This window comes from Tursiops truncatus, chromosome 18 (assembly GCF_011762595.2).
Source record: "Tursiops truncatus isolate mTurTru1 chromosome 18, mTurTru1.mat.Y, whole genome shotgun sequence".
NCBI classification, from domain to species: domain Eukaryota; kingdom Metazoa; phylum Chordata; class Mammalia; order Artiodactyla; family Delphinidae; genus Tursiops; species Tursiops truncatus.
The window spans coordinates 24242795-24263797 of NC_047051.1; the positions used below are offsets into that span (position 1 = coordinate 24242795).

Below are 21003 nucleotides of genomic sequence, written 5' to 3' on the forward strand. Positions count from 1 at the left end.
TCCATATCTTACCAATTCTCTGATTGGTGACTTCCAAACATCTGAAGGCTATGGCCCACAGTAAGAAATGTAGATATGTAACAAGACCTCTACTCTTCACTAGGTGCAAAGCATTCTGACTTTTCTATTCCTTTCTGTTTCACTTTTTAAATAATGCTCACTGCAATTTCTAACTAGATTATACAAGTTGCTAATGGGTCACAGCCCCAAATTCTAAAACATGTCCTAGATTAAACAAACGCGTAGTACCTACGAAAAATAAATCATTCTGCACGTAACAATCTGTCTTGCCAAGTCAGCTTATACAGACATGAAATGAAAATTATGAAAATTAGATAAATAGTCCTTCTTACATTAAGAAAGTAAGCATGGGATTGAGAGGAAAAAATTAATAGAAATAATACTTAATTGAGGCAACTTTATTTCAATTAGCTGTAAATATTAATTTCAAACCAAACATTGACTCATTTGGTGTTAGAGAAAAGCAATCAACTCCAGATAAATCCAGTCTTCTATCTAAACTAATTTCAAAATTTGGGAAGAACAATTGGGTAGGGACATTATTGTTGTCAGTAACAGGATGTGAAATAAAAGGTCTTTCAAAGACACAAAGCATAATAAGAGCGGTACTGTAACACATGGATTTTAAGAAAAGCATATCACAGTGGATGCCAGTGATAGAACCTAGAGGAAAATCCCAAGATTAGCATCAGCATGTAAAGAGAGCCTAGTGCATCATTCAGACTAATAAGTCTTTGCATAAAAATTCAAATTCTGAGAGAATTCCCCAAAAGACACAGGTTATATGTTAGGATGTATAAATGAAATAGATGTGTATAGCTACTATTCAACTCTTGACATGAATATACTGTAAATACACATTTGAGCACAAAAAGTCATCCATCCCTTCATTCATCCAGGCAACAGGTATGTACTGAACGTCTCAAAGTGACAGTATTCCAGGGTCAGTCTGGAAATACAAAATTGAATAAGACTTTTCTAATAAAGCTTGTATTCTAGTGCAGTAACAGATGTAATACAAGCAACAAATAAAATAATTAAACTTTGTAAACTTTCAAATAGGGAAAATCACAATTGGAAACATGAAAGTCCAGTTCCGTATATCTGGCAATACTTCTCTGGTCAAAGGATGGTTAAAGAATTGGGAAAGAAATCCACCCAAATGTCCTTGCACCTTCCATGCTATACCTCCTCCCTTTATAGGCAATGATTGGAGCTGATGAAATAGGAGAAAGTGGCAGCACAAGTCAGGAAGGGATGCTTATTGGTACCAGCTAAGCAGAGTTGAAAGCAGAAGTTACAGACCCATTTGGTGAGTATGTGCATTAAACAGAGAGTGCAGTGTTGAAAGCCCCTGGGAAGTAGAGTCTGGATTTCATTGCAGACAGCCAGTTCAACCACTTATTAGCTATGTGACACTGCTAATATAAAAACCTCCTGAGCCTTTTCACCTGTGAGATGGAATGATAATGATATTAGCCATTTCTAAATGTACAGTGAGGATTAAAGGAGATGATACTCTATCAAGTAAAGTAACTAGAAGGGCCAGGCAGACAAAAAATACTATTCATTGTTACTCCACTGTCTCCGCAAGACTCAATTTTCATCTTTGTAAAACAGTCATAACAACGCTTTTCTTAGCCAGTGTTGTTTTGAGGGTCAAATAAATTAATATACATGAAAAAGCATATATGATGTGGAATATTATTAAACATCAATTTTTTCACCTGTTCTTTACAAATGGTATTCTTAAATTAGTAAGGAAAGCACTGAAACAAAATATTCTTATGTTTCTAAACAACAGTCCTAGCTTTTTAAATCCCCTTTGATTTGTTTTTTCTTGTGGTTTTTTGGGTTTTTTTGCAGGTCTGTATTAAGGAATTTTACCAAGGGGGTGTTGTTTCTCTGCTAACCACCTGGAGAAATTAATTTTTATAACTTACAAGGGAAAAGCACACACCCAGAGCAGAGGAAATGCCTCACAGCATTTCCTAGGTTGCGGGGAGAGCGGTATTTAAATTTACAAGAAAAAGCCATTTAAAATACCTTGTGGGGTTTGGTTAGCACTGAACTGGGCAGTCATCTGGGAAATCACCTCCAGGCTCTTTAAAGACTGGAGACTGAGTCCACTTTATGCTCCCAAACTACTGGGGGATCCCTTCCATGACTGGTTTGGGATAAACACAGGCAAATGCTTGCCAGCCCAGCTTTCTTTCTAAATCTTCTGTCAGCAAAAGAATCAGCCATTACAACATTACCTTATGTCAGGCAAGGTTACAATTAATTAGGTTATAGCTTATTTTAGAGTAATTACATTTTAGATTGGTGGCTCCCTGATGGGATTTCGTTATTTTCGGGAAGAGTACCACAGATGGCTAATCCTATCAAAGTTGTTTTGATTCATGCTAGCTCCAATTTATAATGAGATTTTGACATTTGTGTCCCACTTATGATGGAGGTTACTGAGCCCTGGTTGCTCCCTGTACCCCAATTCTAAACACCTCCTGCATAATACTCAGGGCACACACACTGCGATTGCTTTTTTACATGTGGGGCGTTTAGAGAGAAAGCAGTTAAGAGAGGCAGTCGAGGATAACATAAAAACAGTGATAGCTCCTTCATGTGAATCTGTCTTCCTAACACTTCCCTGTCCCTGGGAAAAGATTGTTTTTTAGTATTTTGTTGGTTCAATTCCTTCTCAATGTGTATAATTAAGAAGAGATATTCTAAAAAATCTAAAGTTTACATGTTTTTCTTAGTTTTAATGAAACCAGAAGATGAAGGGACCATACCTATTATACTCATCAAAAGCCCCCCCACTAACTATTTAAGCTTTCTGAGCCAAATAGCAGTTAAAAGTAATTAGTATCAACATAGCCTTCTATATTATCTTTAAAATAATGGATTCAGGGTTTCCCTGGTGGCACAGTGGTTGAGAGTCCGCCTGCCGATGCAGGGTACACGGGTTCGTGCCCTGGTCCGGGAAGATCCCACATGCCACAGAGTGGCTGGGCCCATGAGCCATGGCTGCTGGGCCTGCGCGTCCGGAGCCTGTGCTCCGCAACAGGAGAGGCCACAACAGTGAGAGGCCCGTGTACCGCAAAAAATAATAATAATAATAATAATAATGGATTCATTAAACTAGTTTCCTCATTTTTTTTTTTTTTTTACAATTCATTCATTCACTCAAAAAAACATATTTATTGAGTGTCTATTCTGTGCCAGGCTCTGTTCTAGACCTCAGGGGTGGACCCCCGTCAGGGGTTACCGTCAGTACAATTTTAGAAGAGAATTTGTTATTACCTGTCCAACATTTTGGTGCTGGCTCGTTCCAGCTTCTCAAGTATCTGAGGAAGTTGGGTGTCGTCATCGTATGAGCCTCCCCAGCCAAGAACCCGGGCAAGGTCATTTCCTGTACCCAGAGGCAGTACTCCCAGCTGACACTGAAAGACAGCCCCACAGGAGACCTCAGACAAGTTGACACATAGGGACTCTGACATTTCTGTACATCACTGGTCAGCAGGTTAGGATAACTAGCAGTGAAAGGAATGACCACTTGCCTGTTTATTCAAGTTGAGCTTATCAATTTCTGACAAAACCCAACCTACACTTCCATCTCCTCCACAAACAAGAATCCGGAAATTGTCAAACTTCTGGAATAATCTTAAACTGAAAGAAAAAAGTATTTTATTTTAGTGTAAGTAAATAAAAATCACGTTCCCCAATTCTTTGTCATTCTGTTAGTTATTGGTATTCATGTTCAGATTAAATATAGGAACTCTTACATATGAATTATACTATAAAAATCAATTTGAGTACAATGTGTAACTCAAGAAAATGTCTTAATCATAAAGCGGAAAGGAGATTATAAGTAGAAACGGAGATAAAATTAGGAAAAGAAGGGAGTGAGAAATGAGAAAACAAAAAAGAAGCAGAACCCAGGAAAGAGAATGAAAGGTAAGCGATAGGAGACGGTAAGAGTACTGACTTTTCTCTTTACTTCACAAGGATATGTTATTTCCACGAGTAGCATATTACAAACTAGGGAGAAGAATCTAGGGCACTGGTGCTCCTGAGTGGCACAGGGGCAGTTCCTCAAGAGACCCACCAAACCTTGCCCAATGTACCCCTGCCATACTCCCTGTAGCTGTTTTGCTTCCTCTTTTCCTATTCTCAGGTCAATCTTTCTACTTCTGTCTTCCTTCATCTCAAATTTTGACACATTTCACCCTGAGAATGTACCTTTGTACACCTCAAGTATTGTGGAAAATCGAAAAAAATATGGAGACAATCTCGAGAAGTTTCACAAAGGGAGTTGCTTAGAATTTTAGAGGATGGGTAGAAAAAATAACTGTCAAAAATATAAGATATTGGAACCATCGAGGATTATAAAACGGATATGCTAGAAAGGGGGACAAAGCTAACCAGCAATGGGAGAGACAAAGGTGAGGAGAGAGGCTAGATGAGGAAGTGCCAGGACACATGCAGGAGAAAGGAAGGGAGGTACGAGCACATAAGGAAAGAGCTGGGTTCAAATGAAGAAGACCAACACTCATGGGACCAGAAGGGCTTGAGACAGCAAGAAAAAGGCAATGGAAACGAGAAGGAAGACCCTGAAAGGACACAGTGAAAAGAGGCACAAAGAGAGACTGAGGAGAGACACAGAGAAGATAGGAGAGTGCTAAATCACAAAACACAAAGGCCTTCTCAGGAACTGGTATCTCAAATCTTCATTTCTACTTCTGTGTTTATGATTTAAGGTGACAGTGGAACCCAAGAGAAAAGCCGAGTTGGCGTAAGTAAATTATAAGGAGATCACAGGCTCTTGGGTCAGATGACACAATATCGCCTCTTCAACAAAAATCATATATATATACACTGTATATATATATGATTCAAATTGAGGCACAAAATGTATTCAAAGTGCCTCAAGGCATATTTTCCCTCTTGAAAATATATTTAAGCTTTTCCCCCCAGATTTTAGGTTATACGACATTCCAGAAAGTTTGAAATGAACAATGAACAAAAGTACTTATTTGTCATGTATGGGAACTGAGTCTGAAATCCTTGAGGGCCTGTCCTTGAGGCCCACAACAGTATCTGTGCTTTGGTTAAATAATTGATTATTTGTATTATATGCAACTCAGTACTACCCTCCCATGCAAATCATTTTCTCAAGTTATTTTTTGTATTTCTATATTTACACAAGTTGATCTACTTTGTAGAGCTAAGCAAACAGAATTGTTTGATGTAGGATATATTCTGAAACATTTTCTAAACAAACTTTAGAACTTTCAGCACCCAAGAAAGATATATAAATATCAAAAAGTTTATGTTAAAATTTATAATCAGAACTTTAAAAAAAGGGAGATGTCAGAAGATCAACACAGAGATGTCTAGATGAATCTGCAATTTTCATCAGCTGAAAAACCAAGTGTATTTCGTGCTCAGTGCTACATATCATTCAAACGAGATTTATCAATAATCAATTACCCTAAATGAGGACCGCCATTCATCAAATCAAACACCTGAGCTGGATTTAGTAACTGTTTAAATCGGCGAAGAAACTTTACTCCCTGATTATCTCCACTCTTAGAATTGACAAAAACCAATAGAGGACTAACACAGAATGAAAATGTTGCTCTACAGAAACCTGTTAAAAAAAAGAAACAAAACACAGCACAAGATCAATACGTACAGCTTTCTCTTTTTAAACTCTTAAAAAAACTTCAGAGGAAAAAAGATAAATTCATAAATAAAGAACCTTGTTTATTACTTTAACAATGTTATCATTTAGCGCCCCCAAAAGGAGACAGGTTTATTATTTACACACTAAGACCATAGAACTTATCTTTTAAAATGTGCACTATAATGAAAAATCATACCAAAGATGGTAAAAGTATTAATCATACGTAAATTGAGATCTACCACCTGCCTTAACAACACTTAATTATTAAGAGAAACCAATCATAGTCTATAAATTCACAATTGTTAAAGGATTCATGTTCATTTTCGGCATTACATTTAACTCCTCCTTGATAAGGCCTTAGAAAATATTTTTTAATTTTATAATAAATAACAGAACTTTGATATATCAGGGTTTGGTTGGGGGGCTGTTAATAACACAGGTTAACAAATCATATTTTCTGCAGCTTATAATATCTATGATATCCTCTGGCATCATTTACATAAAAAGTTTGAAAAGCATAAGGCACTTTATCGATGCAAAACATTGATAAGAGTTCATGGTAAAAGCCTTTTGTAATATGGTTTGCTTACAAGGAAGTTATTAGTATGCTATTCCAAAACCAGTGCTGTAAACAGGTTCTTCAGTACGTACAATTAAGTTGTAAAATTCCAGAAAAAGTGAATGAATTTATAGGAGTATAAATTCCTACAATGAAATGGTAAGAAAACACATTTCAATAAGAGCTATGCTAACGGGCAGCTTCAATTACGGAGGGGGAAAAATTGCTTATAAAAAATTAATCTTTTCATATTGCATTTTGTTACAGAATAACAATTTTATTTGCTGAAATGTAAATCTTATACACTGTAATTTCACCACTGTGTTAATAGTTATGTTTTTACACCTTAATTTTAAAACGTTCTTTTATAAATTAAATGTACTGTTCTGCAATTGAAATGGAATTATTAAATAAAAACTAACCAGAATAACCAATTACAGTTCTATTTATTCTAGGAAAATAGACGTACATATCAACATTTGATATACCAGGAATATACATACTTACACTACTGCTACATACCATCAGAATCGGTGCTGTTCAGTGCAATTGGAGGTATGACAGATACTCTACATTGGCCAAGTGGACATATAGGATGATATAAATCTTTGCAGGCAGTGTGTACCTAACAACAATGAAATAAACCTTCAGGAATCATAAAAACACATCAATGTTTTTTTATGGTATAAATTATATCTAAGGAACTGGTAAATGAAGATCAAGTGCATCCCAAAATGTTCAGTAATTCATAAATTACTTTAATGGCACAATATTTATACTTCTAAGGAATGGCTTAATCATTTTAGAGATGGGAATTTGATGTGGTCTGTACAGCCTGTTTTCATGATTGTCTCAGGCAAGTAGTATGTAGTCAATAAATGCCTGGTGAAGGGAAGGAGAGCGGAAGAGAAGAGGAAGAAGTGCAGAGGAAGGGAGGAAGGAAGGGAGGAGGAGGGAAGGAAGAAGGGAAGCGAACCAGTGAGTGTCAATATAATTGTCCATAGGAAATGATGATGACATCTACCTTAGAAAATTCTTACAGAATTTAATGAAGATTAATACAATCTGTAATGTGTCTGCTCTTTCTGCAGTGATCTATAACTTGCTATTCACACATCTTTTATAATATTGTCATGTTATTATACTTATAAGTACATCCGTGCCTATGTTCTCAGCTAGACTTCTGGCTCTGTAAGGAAAAGGAAAAGGTCCTATTATTGCCCCCTCATCTTGGAAAATGATACACATCACAGGCACTCAGCAAGTGTGTTAACTCTATAGAACAAAAAGTTTCAAGGTCACGCAAGCAGGGCAAACGTATCAAGTAGGACCCAGGCAATTTAGAATAATTTATGTACTCAGCTAGAGAGCCTTTAAATGTTTTATTAGTAAGAGCAGGCACTTCCTAAAGCACTTATTTAATAAGACTTTATTTCATTAGTCCTTTTGGAAAACTGGCATATCAATTAAACATGTATTTATCAAAACTTTTGAGAAAATAATTGAAATTTAATAGCGATTCTTGTTCTGCTGATGACCTAATTTTGGACCATTTCCTGTTATGACTTATAATCATTAACAATCCAAATGGATTTTAGAAAAATGAGTAGGCACAGATAGTTTTAAAAGGAATTTAAGACGTATGAGAATCATAGGGTATTTTGCTCTATGATTACAACAATGTTAAATGAGAAAAGCAGAGATAAAATTGTATCTTCACTATTTTTACAGAAAAGGTAAAACTATGCCCAGAGATTGGACAACAGCTGGAAAAATTAAGAATTATTAGGATTGTGGAACTATGGTTTTGTTTTGTTTTGAACCAGGTGACTATGTTTAGACACTAGATGTTTTGCTCTTAGAAACTCATATTTTAAAGGCATCAAAGTATCATAATGGATAAATGATAGTGTATAGGAAGTACAAGATTAAGAGGCATGTAACAAAAGTGATGGCGGCCCAGAAACCTGCATGTCTAACTGACACATGGAATGATTTCATGCAAAGGTGATATTTAAGTTTGCCAGGAAAAAAGAGGAAAGACATTCCAGAATGATCCCTTCTACAGTCTATAATAATACTTCTGTCCCATTTGCGAAATTTTTGAAATGTGGCAGAGAGTAGAACAAGCAAGTAAAAAACCTAATTTAACTCCTACTGCTTTTCTAACTCCTACTGTTAAACTTCATAAAGTTTAAAAACTGCTGACTAATTTACCCCTCCCCCGCTTTCCCTTCTGGTTACCATAAGTTTGTTTGCTATGTCTGTGGAATAAATTAGGAGTGTGGGATTAACATATACACACTATGATATATCAAATAGATAACCAACAAGGACCTACTATATAGCACAGGGAACTATACTCAATATTTTGTAATAACCTATAAAGGAAAAGAATCTGAAAAAGAATACATAAACATATATATGTAGGTATAACTGAGTCACTGTGCTGTACACCTGAAACTCACACAACATTGTAAATCAACTGCAATAGAAAAAGACAACTACTGACTAAACACAAGTAGAGACCTATATATTGCAGGTGAAGACAACTTACACAAAACCTTTCTAAAATAATTCATCACACAGATGACCTGCTTTCTTTTCAAAAAATTAGAAAAGAACAGCTGAAGTTCCAGAAGTAGAGAAATAGACTTCAGTAAATGCAGACTAATAAAAATAGTGGTAGATGCATACACCAGTGGTTGTCCCCCCAGAAAAGAAATCTTAGGTGGGATGGAATCTTGATTTAAAATCCTGTTTACGTGAGCACTCCTTTAAAATAAGGAACAGCAGAAGGGGGTTTTCAGGGTTAGGGTTGCACCAAAACTCCAAAGAGGGGTATCTAATATAGTCTGCATATTATATTAAATGGGCTAAAAGAAATAAAAAGTAACATCTATGTCAATAAAAGAGGCAATCGATGAAGAATAACAAAAGCATGGGGATGAAGAAAATCATGTTCGATTCAAAAATGAAAAAGAGGGGACTACCTTGGCGGTCCAGTGGTTAAGACTCCTCACGTCCACTGCAGGGGGCATGGGTTCCACCCCTGGTGGAGAACTAAGATCCCGCGTGCCGGGCAGCGCGGCCAAAAAAAATTAAAAACAAAAAAGAAACACAAGATTGTCTATCAGGCCTGACTAAAAAATTATAGGACTTCTTTTTCTCTGTGGCCTATGGACTCAATCGCATTGATTATGAAATCAACATATCACACGCACATCTCTTGCATTTGCTCATCTTCACCGTGCTTATTAAAAGCAATGGTTTTCCGTCTTTTTGTTGGGGGGAGAGGGGCTGACTTCCAAGACTCAAAACACGACCAAACAACTCTGCCCCAAAGCAAGGCAATCAGCATCGTAATCAGACAGCATCACCCGGCGCTCAGGTGAGCACTCACTGCCTCCTCGTCCTGCTGTCTTTTAGCCCCACATCACCCTCTGAGGGGCGTGAGGTCACCCTCTGAGGGGCGTGAGGCCACCCTCTGAGTTCCTGCACCGACTGCCCTCCTGCAGGGTGGAGGCCCAGTCCTCACAGTCTGGCAGAGATGGGACCCTTGCTTGCCGTTGGCTCCACGTTACGCTGTGTCTGCTTCTCACCACTTTCTTGCACATGCAAAGAAGTTTTAAAATATTTACTTATTTATATAACATGAATGTATATAACCTAAATTATATCAGTGCACAGCCTACTGAACTCGGCTTCTTTCTCTCGGAGAACACACACGGGATTGTAGCAAACTTACACTTGGCCTGTTAATCAAAATTTGGTGGCTTTCTGTGGGCAACAGGTAGTAAAACAGGCTGAAAACAGCAAACCACTTAAGGGTGGCTAAAGCTCGATGAAAAACAATAAAACTGTGGGAAAGAGGTCCTCACACAAAGGGACAAGAGTAGGTGTCACAAAAAGGGCATTTGCAAAAGTAACCAGAGTGGAAGGAACGCATCTTGAAAAAAGATGAACCTTACAAACGGGTGCGTGTACTACCAGGCTCTGCTCTGTCATAAATTCTTAGCTTTGTCTCTAAATCACACAGATGGAAAAGGTACAGAAAGGAACATTTTAAATGGAAAATAATTATAAAACTCTCACCATCGTTTTACACCAAAGGCATCTCCAGTCTTGAAGACGGAGAACGCTGCCACACGTTTTTTCACAGACAGCACACTTGGCACTCACGGGCAAGTTACCCTCGAGCCACTGGTGGGGCATAGCCAGCTGTGCAGCAGGAAGAAAGGGCAGTCAAATTAAAGACCATGGAGGACATCATTCTTAGCCAAGGGAAGAGATACAATGATTTCTTACTCTATGGAATCAGCACTATGTATCATTCGTGGCATACGTTCATTTCCCCCACATTTATTGAGCATCTATTATGCCCTGAGCACTGTAGAGATATAAAGATAAGTAAGACTAAACCCCTGCCCTGCAGGATTTGCAGTCTCGCTGAGGAGAAAGGCACATAGAGAGAATATCATAAAGTGACCACGAAGTGTTATCAGCGATTCACATGCAAGGCAGTCAAGGTTTTGAAGGTGGGGGGCACCACTGAGAGGAGGCCCCAAAGTCTCAGGAGTGAACATCTGAGTAAACGGCTGAGCTGAGCCTTAAAGAACAACTTAGTTGGCCAGATTAGGGTCCAGAGCACCAGCCCAGCACAGCAACCACTCCTAAGCCCTTACACAACATTCCCCTTGAAAGTTAAGAGCTGAAGGAAGCTGCAAAGAACTGGATTGAAAATAAAAAGTCACAATCAACCAAAACCTTCCATCTAATCATAATAATAAACACTTCCCCTGAACCCTCTGTTGTAATTGAACTAATAGACGCTCCCACTTAATTTCCACAGGAGAGGAGAATAAAAGAGCGGAGGTGGAGGTGCCGGGGAGAGATGGGAGACAGTACTGAGCTTACCCCATCCTCGTTCTCTATGATGTCCTTCCCGATGGAGGCCAGGGTCGTCCACTTGCAGTTATTTGTTGCTCTCACTGCACACCTTTTATGAGCCTTGAACTTACACACTAAAAAAAAAAAAAAAAAAAAAAAAGTGAACCATTGCTAAATGAACATGCACTTTTGGACCAACAATGAAAGGAAATCACAGCATGAAATTTTAAAGTGGTCGGGGGGCAGAAGAAAAACAATATTTGTAAAAGCTTCTATTACTCTTCAATGATATTCTAAAAAGCAAATATGGCTATGTGTTTATGAAACACTTTGATCAAGCTATAGATTGCTACTTAAAGAGATTCCACTTACTCTAAAAGAAGAAAAGAAAGGAAATAAATGCAAAAAAAACTTATTGAGGAGGAGGGAGACAACATACACACAACAGAAGAAAATAAAATTCAGTAATACAGGAGGGCTGGTAACAGTCAGTTTCTAAGTCTGGGTGCTGGCTACATGAATGCGTTTAATTTGTGAAAATGCAACAAGCTGTGCACACTTCTGATATTTGCTTTTTTCTGTACGTATAATATACTTAAATCAAAAGTTTGAAACTACCAGAGAGATAAAAACCAAGATAATTCAGGGGAATTTTAAAGTGCAAGTACGTCAAGAAAATATCCAGGCATCATGGGAAATAGGTTGACGAGGGTCACAAAGATGGCACTGTCTTGAAAGTATCCTGTTGGGATGACTACATGACAATGTAGAAGAAAGGAATGATGAAGTGACGTTCCTACTTCAGGCATCGCTAATTCTCCCAGGCCATATTATCAAAAAGGTGCCTGCAAAGGAGAAGTAAGAGGAAACAACCGAGACAGAAGCCGCACATACATGAAAAAACAAATAAACCACAGATGACTTGAAAAATTAACCCTTGCTTATGAAAATCAGAACCTGACTCCTACTAAGCTTATCCATCCCTCTAGGGACACACATTATCCAAGCGTTAATGGATACTGATGTTATTATAAAAGAGTTTCTGACTTTTCAGGCGGCTCCTTATCACATGGTTTTGGAATTTCTACCAGTAAATCGTTAACAAATTTGAAATGACGGGTTACGCACCATTCTCTTTAAATTGTCCTAGTTTGATGTAACATGAAAACGAAGGGGTCAAGTAAAATAACTAAGATGCCTATAGCCAAATGTTCAGAATGCTTCAAGTATCATGAATAGCCGATATATAAATGGCCACTTAAATTGAGCTGGTTTTTCCTTTAAAAATATTAGTCTATAGACACTGGCAATGTTTCATTTACCTGCTCTTTTGTGTACAATGACAAGTTCTTTCCTAGAAATCATACTATTTTTGTTATAAATGACTTTGTGACTAAGCGCAGACTTCGTATAGGAAACAAGTTTTCAACTGAATTTTACTGCTGATAAACAACAGTATAAAGAAACAGCACCATAGGAAATTAGCTTAGTTTGCAAAAAAAATTTAGCGTGACCGTTCCTTTTTGCTCCAAGTGACTTTTAAATTATTTAATATTTTAAACTATTTAAATGTTGTCATCTGTTACTGGATTTCTCAAGAGCATGGTTCTAGTTTTAGTTCTAGTTTTAAAAAGCAGGCTGCTTTTTAAGTACAAATAAGTACTTGATATTAACAGTCAGTATTTTTTCTAAGAGGTAAAGAAGGAAGTAAAAAGAGGGCAACAGAGTATAATTTCATGGCTTTTTGAAGATTTTGCCATTAAAAATCAAACAGCTCATTAAAAATAAAAATCACTTTTGTAATAATAAAGTTCTTCATGCAATAAGCCTTGAGAATTACAAAGTTGCTTAATACAACATATACAACATATAATGATAAAAATAAAACAAACTGAGCTGTAACTATGGACACTAAGGAATGGACTTGATTACTAGGCACCTTAATTTGTGCCTAGTAATTAGCTGACAATTAATTTTCTCCAAACAAGTTATTCTGAAATAAGGCACTTTTTCCTGACCTGTAAATTCATTATTTTAAAACCATAAAATATAAAAAATACAGTGACATGAAACAAATTATGATTCTTTATTGCAATATTCAATCTTTACCACTTTGTAAGTGTTCATGGGTACTTAAATAAGTACCCATGTGGAGATATTTATGCTGTTGATTTAAAAAAAAAAATCACCACTTAACTTTTTATTCTTAGAGTGCTGTATAAATAACTGTGAAGCACAATTATGCTCTGAAATTATAATTAACATTCTCAATTGACTTAGGGGATTATTTATGAAATGTATTTTCTGTTTTCTATTTTTCATTCATATATTTTGCATATGCAAGGCTTTAAAATCATAATTTTAGTTATTATTCAACACAAGACAAATCAGTACAGACTCTTTACTGTGAAAACAAGGGCAGAAAGATTAAGTAAATTTAGTGGTGGCGTTACACACTGGAAGAGAGATTCCATTCTAATACAATGTTATTCATTGTCATTGTTGAATGAATTTTTCCTGTATTTGCATCTCTGTTATAACTTTTAAAGCGTCTTGTATTTTAAGCCCTTAGTTTTATCAAGCAACAGTTTATTCAGATTTCAAGGGGGTTTCTAAAGTTTAACTTTGCTTACAGTAAAAATATCCTAAATAACTACAGTCTCATAAAATAAAAAGGCAACTTTTTTGTATATTCATAAAACCCCTGGGATTTTTAAAACCTTCTGCTGCAGTTTTAAAAATACTCCATGGGCAAGACGCTGCAGATTTAAAATTTTTATTAGCAGAGAAAATGAATACTAACATATATTCCCCTAAAAATATAATTTAAAAATACTATAATTGAGACTTTAAAAAAGTCAGGAACTTACTTAGTAATAGAATAATGTTAACACATGTATTTAAAGACTTTGAAGTTTTTTATTCTTACCAGCTAATATAATTTTCATTTGTCTTTTAAAATACTTAGAAAAATATTCAGTCATCCCACTATTAACTTCAATTCCTAAACAGTTAACTATATTTAATAACACATAACTCTCAAAACAGAAGGATACCACAGATCAGATCTAAGGCTATTTTAGATCTGATTTTTTTTTTTTAGCATTTTGAGGATAATAGACTATAAGGTAATAGTAAAAAAGACCTTCAAAATAACCCCATATAATATTACAGACCTAGTAGAGTTACAGGAACACTTTTAGATCACTAAAGTCATAAAGACCAATTATATCTTTGTTTGCAATCATTCTTTAAATCTAAAAAAAAACGTTTAATGCCTCCTCTAAATTCTCATTTTCATGAATTTTAATGCATCAAGCCATGATGCAATCTGTAATTGTTTACTTGGTGAACTTCTTATATAACGCAGTCACAAATGTCTACCATATATTTGACTAGAAAAGTAGTGTTATTGTAGGTACTCTCTCATTTCATTTTCATAGTACTCTGTGAGGTATAAATGACTATTATCCCCATTGTACAGATGAGGAAGCAAAAGTCTAAAAGGGTTAAACTACTCCTGGTCATAGTTTGTGGTGGTAAAACTGGAATTGGAACCCACAGGGTTTAACTACAGAGCTCTGTTCTTATCCACTAGGCTGTGTCATTGTCATATTAAATAGCTGAAATACTGACATATCTTGGATTTTGTAATTTAAAATGAATTAAAACTATGACTCCATTTCTATTTTATTATTTACTTATGATATAGTTTTATTACAAGATTACCTAAGAATTTTTTGTATTAGAGAGAAAAGCTAAATAATGGTATTATATGTAGTTCAAAAGTAGTACACAGTGATGGAATCACTGAGGTATTAGATTAAATAAATCTAAAGAATGTATGAGTTTTCTCTTGTTGACTATTAATGTATTTCCTTTAAGTGGTTGCTGTTCTTAAATTTAAAAATAACCCACAAATCCTGCGATGAGAACAGCAGCATAGACCTTATTTTTAGAAAACTTTAAAGAAATTTAAAAGGATGACATCCGTTTAAATTAAACATAAATGAAATAAAACATTTAAAACAATGCAACATAAGTAACAATCTAAATCCTGCCAAAAAGTATATACTGTCCTCACAGAAAGTTTTGTTCTCTGTAATTAAACAGAACGGAAAAAGAATACTAGAAAATTAGAAGGATACACAAAGTCTAAAGAATTTTCTTTAAGGGTAGCTGCTAGTTCCTCAGGAGGGAAATGCTACATTTTGATTTATACGTCCCTTCAAATGATTTTATGTTCTCTTTTCCTGAGCCAAAATATTTTCCAAGTTGGTCCTATGTGTGCAGAGCTTCACTTTAAGCCACAGTAAAATTAAAACACTCTGGTCCCACTGACACGCTCCCAGCTACTGCTTCCACCCAAGGGAAATGTCTTCCTATGATGACGTTTCTCTGTTCACAGATGTACCCGTGGCAGTGTGTTTACAGTAAGGTCAGTGTCATGGGAGAACAAACCCCGGATGTTACCGTACCTTCGCAGGACAGGCCATGGGAGGTGACCCCAGAAAGACTCTCTCGGCAGACGTTACAGAAAGTGGGTCGGGCATGGGAGCAGGCGTACCAGTTATGCATCCCTGAGAAATGTTCCACATTAAACTGGGCCACCTAGAAATGAGACGTTAGCACAGATTTGCAAAACAAGAGAACAGGACTACGTTTGGAATGTATATAGTTATGATTACAATTTCAAATCCACAATTTTTTTTTTTTTTTTTTGCGGTACGCGGGCCTCTCACTGTTATGGCCTCTCCCGTTGCGGAACACAGGCTCCGGACGCGCAGGCTCAGCGGCCATGGCTCACGGGCCCAGCCGCTCCGCGGCATGTGGGATCTTCCCAGACCGGGGCACGAACCCGTGTCCCCTGCATCAGCAGGCGCACTCTCAACCACTGCGCCACCAGGGAAGCCCTCAAATTCACAATTTTTAAAACTAAAACACTTTGCTTTAACTTAAAAAAAAATCAGTACCAGGTTTAAACAAGTTGCTGAATGAATCTACACGTACTTTTTTTTTTCGCAGAATATAACTTTAGCGCTACGGTTCACATTTATTCTCTAAGAACACGAGATGACAGGAGAGAGGCTACTTTACCTCGTAAGTTTCTCTGGTCTGTACAGACTTCAGCGAGCTGATCCAATCCTCCATCTCTTTCCTATTCTCAGCGCAAAGCATTAGTCTTCTGAATGGAGTGATTATCTGAAAGGGATAGTGCAACCTGATTGTTATTAACCAACAAAGAGAGATTATTGCAAGACCTAACAGCTTACAAGGTGGTACCATTTCTAATCTCTTGAGTCCTTACTTCCTTGATGAAGAAAGTAAGATTCTCTGTAAGGTAAGTGGATTTAGTTCTCAGTGTGATACAAGGTGGTCCAGGAAAGAAAAAGTCTAAGGAGACTTTTCTTCTCTTTGCCTTCATTGCTATTTACTTATCAGGCTTTCTAGCCTTTTACCCAAGGCTATGAACTCATATAAGCAGAATATTCTTGTTTCATGTAATATATCTTGAAAATGGATTCTAAATAGAAATCAAAATAATTCATAGTAAGCTAGAATTAACCCATATTTTTCAATATGGAAATTTTGAAAAATCAAAGGAATGCAATATTAAATGATTTCATAATTGGTTTATAATAGTATCAAGACTATTCTACTTTAAATAATGTTGGGTTTACAGATCCTTTCCATGGCCTATTTTAATATGATTTACGTGATGGATTTTCTCCCCATTGTGTAGAACTCCACTGTACTACTTTTTAGCGAGAACAGGGAAGAAGAATTAGCATATAAGTCCTTTAGTTGGCTTTAAGGGATGAAAATAATTGTGACTTTCATCTTTTTATCATGTTACCAAAGAAGGCAAATTAATTATATCAAGAATCTTAAAGCAAGAGGAATAAAACTTCATGCTGTTATAGCACCAGAAACTTCCAAGTAAGATTCTGAAATGACTTGAAAGCAGGCCCTATTTATGTGTGAATACAATATTCTGGTTGCAACCTTGAAGTTGCTAAATTTTAAGCATTTACTTCAAAGAAGAGACCATTTACTTATTTGTGAAAGAAAAGCAATATGTTACATTCCCACCTAGAACCTATTTCCAAATAATAAATTATATATCTACTTGTAGAGAAAATTAGAAATTTTCCCAGGTTAAAAGCCATTTGATCAAGTGATAATCTACATATTGCGGTAGAGAGAGCAGATTTCCCAAGTTACGGAAAAGCAATAATTATCTCTAAAAAAAAAGGAACCCTTCCCAAAAGGAGTAAACTAGCAAGCCTCAATCGCTAGTGTTCATCTTAGAAAATAAGTCCATTATTCAAAGCTATAGAGCTCAGCACAGTTGTAGCTACTCACCAGTCACTGCTTCCTCTCATCTCTCATTAGTTTAGGCTACACAATCCTTCCATAGACTAAGGGGCCTTTAATACACTGGACAGGCACTCATGCTTAAATACAGCCGGCCAGACGTCACATGGACTTCGAGCATGAACCATTCAGCACTGGATATTTGTTAATTGCATATGAAATTGAACAGAACCTCACTTTTGCATTTTCTTCTGTTTTCCACTACGCTCCTTGGATAAAGCTTATTAGCAATTGGTCACTCCTCTTCCTCAATAAATAGTTAATGCAAAGAGCAATGCCTCCCTCATTACTTAGGAGCCAAATGGATGCTTTATTGCTTCAAAATGTTTTTCTAGGACAGCTCATGAAATGCCGCAGAGAGGGACCATTAAATCATAATACACCCCTGGCTCTGATGACTGGCACAGCACTCCAGAAATCTCTGTGTGTCAATGGACTGACTGAATCAATCTGATATTTATCTGAATAAATATCACCTCTAGCATGTTTTATTTAAATTTTCTGCTATACTATATGATGTAACGCTAAGGATTCCCTCTCTCTCATTAAGATCTTAGAGTGAGTGAGACATGTATTACTTAGGTAAATAAACCAGGCTTTCTATTTTATTCTTCAATTTTGTTTTTTTGTTGAATTCTAAGTAAAGCAGGATGTCTGATGGTTTTAACTATCTTTAATGCCTTTCTATTCTTTAAAAGTCATTGTGAATTCAATAAAAAGAGGGGAAAGGATAGAGAAATAGCTTCTAATTTTTCTTGTAGCTTTTGGAACTACATAAATGCCTCAACTCGAAAGGATTTCGGCAACATAAATCATGCATGTACCTCATACGCTGACGAAGTAAAACGTTTACATTTGCAATTTCTCCTTTTTTAAAAAAAATGTGTTTTAAAATAGGCAGTAATAAGTAAAGATCATGACATATTCTTAAAATAAAAGCTAAGTTTTTAAGAGCCAAACAGAAATTATAAATAATTGTGATTTACAAGCCTTGTGATTAAGAAATCTATTATAAAGTTACATTATAAGATGTTGACACAAGGAAAGAAAATCCTTCATAAATCGTGCGATGCAGAGATGTCTCGCTTTGTGGCTGCAGGGTGAAAAATACCTCAGGGAGCAGCCTCGGCCCAACTGAAGACAAGGCTGGTTTACCAAGCAAGCCTGTAACATCTCCCAGATTGTCCCTTTCCTCTCCGGGCTAATCACTCCTCAGGCCTCCAATGCTCTGAGTCCCCTCCCCAGCTTTTACTTAAATCCTTCCTCATCGCTGACCTTTGTAGAAAAGAATATGCCAACAGTCCCATCTGCTAACTGACAGGCTCTAGCTGTATCCTCACTGAACCTCATTACACTACAGTAGTTCCTCATCCAAATCTTTGTCAGGAAAATATCTGAGGAGCTGCAGACTCTGAAAATTATCTGAAATTCTGAAAGCCTTTTTATTATGACAAGGGAGTAGGGTGGGGAGATGGAAGGATAGAGGTGGGGGCTATTCCCAGGGAAGACTCTCTGAGCCTGTTGGGGGCCAAAGCCAGGATGTTTCTAGAACTAGAGGACTCTTTAACTTTCTTGAAGGATCTGCAGTTTATCTATCCTAAAGTGTCCCCTAGCCCCTGGCCTCATCTTAACCCTTACTTTTACCCTCTCTTCCCACTACCGCAACATTCCCAAATGACTTTTTTCAGGCACATCTGAACTTAAGTCAGTAATTAGTTTCTTCAAACTATAACCACCACTCCCATCTCAGGTCCTGGGAAATACACCTGTCATCCACCCCAGCATTTATTGAGTGTTTACTGCATGCCAGAGCCTAGGCATACAAACCAACCATATGGGCTTTGCCTTACCAATCTATAAGGGAGATGGGTAAGTAAACCAAGATTTGCCTGTCCGAAAAAGTGCTATATAAGATGGAGTACAAAGGAAAGACATCTAAATTCGTTTTCCAAATGCTACTTCAAATAATATACAAACTCCACAGGAATAGAGATATTGTTCTACTTTGAGAGTTACTGGCCTCTAAGGGTTAATCCAACAACACTATTATGTTGTATAAGGATCAAGAATTTCTCAGTCTGGGAAAGCATGTAAATACATAAAACAGATATAAAACAATCTGGCATTAAATATATACAATTCCATCAAAGAGTACCATTATAGTTAAGACTTTAAATATATAAACATGCACAGGAAAAAAACCCCAAATACCGTACTGGTTATCTTTCAGTGAAAGAATTGCAGATGATTTAAATATGATTTTTTTTGGTTGGTTTATGGTTTCTAAAGTAAATAGGTAGTGTTTCAGTAACAAAAACATTCTTTAATTTTTTTACTAACAGAAGAATGGGAATTTAGAATTTAAAACTTTGCACTGTTCCAAAGCTGGAGTTTTCCAACTTGGCTGCACTTCAAAATCACATGGGAGACTTTTAAAAACCCCAACGTCCAGGCCATGCTCCACACCAATGAACTCAGAACCTATGAAGGTGGGACTCACCTACCAGTTTTTGTTTTATTTTTTTTAACTCCCAGGTGAGTCTGAAGTGCAGCCAACTTTGGGAACCTGTGTTCTAAAGATATTTTATTGCAAATTCCCAACTGGAAACCACTCATGTAACAGCAGAGTGATTCACTGCCTAAACCCTGGAGTCAGACGGACTCAGGATGAATACCAACAGCATCCCTTCTTACGTGTGTGGCTATGAACGTTTCCTTGAGCCTCAGTTTCGTATCTGCAAGAGCTCTGCTGAGTGTGGTGTGGGTTAGAGAGACAACCCAGGCAAAGCCTTCAGCACAGTGTCTGTTACAAGCCAAGCCTCACTAAATATTAGCATCACAATTATTCTCAGCGCTGACAGGGATGACGTACACGTTTACAGCTTTCTTCTATAAGGTATATATTTCTTGTGTAAGTGCGGTACACAGACAAAAGTAACAGGAGCTTAGGACAAAAACGGAGGCATTTTGCCAACGGAATAGTCACTGACTAGCAAACCACCAAAATAGAAATAAAGATAATGACCTATGCCTTAGAAGACATTAGGAAAACATCAACAAACTCATTAAGAAGAAATGGTCTCCCCTCCCCTTCAATGCACTGCGTCTAACCTTACCCAAAGCAGGAATATAACGGCAAAAGGCTTACCAAAGAGCATGAGATCCCAGTACAGCAGTGAAAGAGTTCAGAATGCCGTCTCTAGTAGGTATCATGCCTAAACTGTTCAAGATAGAGGGTTCCTCCTTTTAACTCAGATTTCTGATTCTGCAATGAAGGAAATTCTGCAACCTTCTGTGTAACTTTAAGGGTCCAACAACTTCTTCTGTTCAAAAATTCTTATTTCTAATCTAAAGTTGTTTACAACATACTGATCACATCCGCACCCTGGCATACTTATTGTTGTATCTTTCGTGATTAATCCTGAATAGCCCTGACTGAAATAAGGATTCATTTGCAGTGAGAAGC

At 36.8% G+C, this 21003-nt stretch overlaps 1 protein-coding gene across 3 annotated transcripts in view; it reads right to left on the reverse strand.

Annotated features, from left to right (window-relative positions):
- DGKH (diacylglycerol kinase eta) overlaps positions 1–21003 on the reverse strand; it is a 184382-nt gene that overhangs the window by 63648 nt on the left and 99731 nt on the right. For 2 of the 3 annotated variants that reach the window (XM_033843358.2, XM_019936489.3), the window contains exons 5-12: positions 16257–16361; positions 15638–15770; positions 11187–11293; positions 10365–10490; positions 6792–6894; positions 5515–5674; positions 3582–3690; positions 3325–3464 (exon numbers count right to left, since the gene is read on the reverse strand). In XM_033843358.2, coding sequence (XP_033699249.1) covers positions 3325–3464; positions 3582–3690; positions 5515–5674; positions 6792–6894; positions 10365–10490; positions 11187–11293; positions 15638–15770; positions 16257–16361 — 983 coding nt within the window. Of the gene's footprint in view, positions 1–3324; positions 3465–3581; positions 3691–5514; positions 5675–6361; positions 6416–6791; positions 6895–10364; positions 10491–11186; positions 11294–15637; positions 15771–16256; positions 16362–21003 lie in introns of all 3 variants that reach the window. The other variant, XM_073795251.1, reaches the window with a different exon arrangement.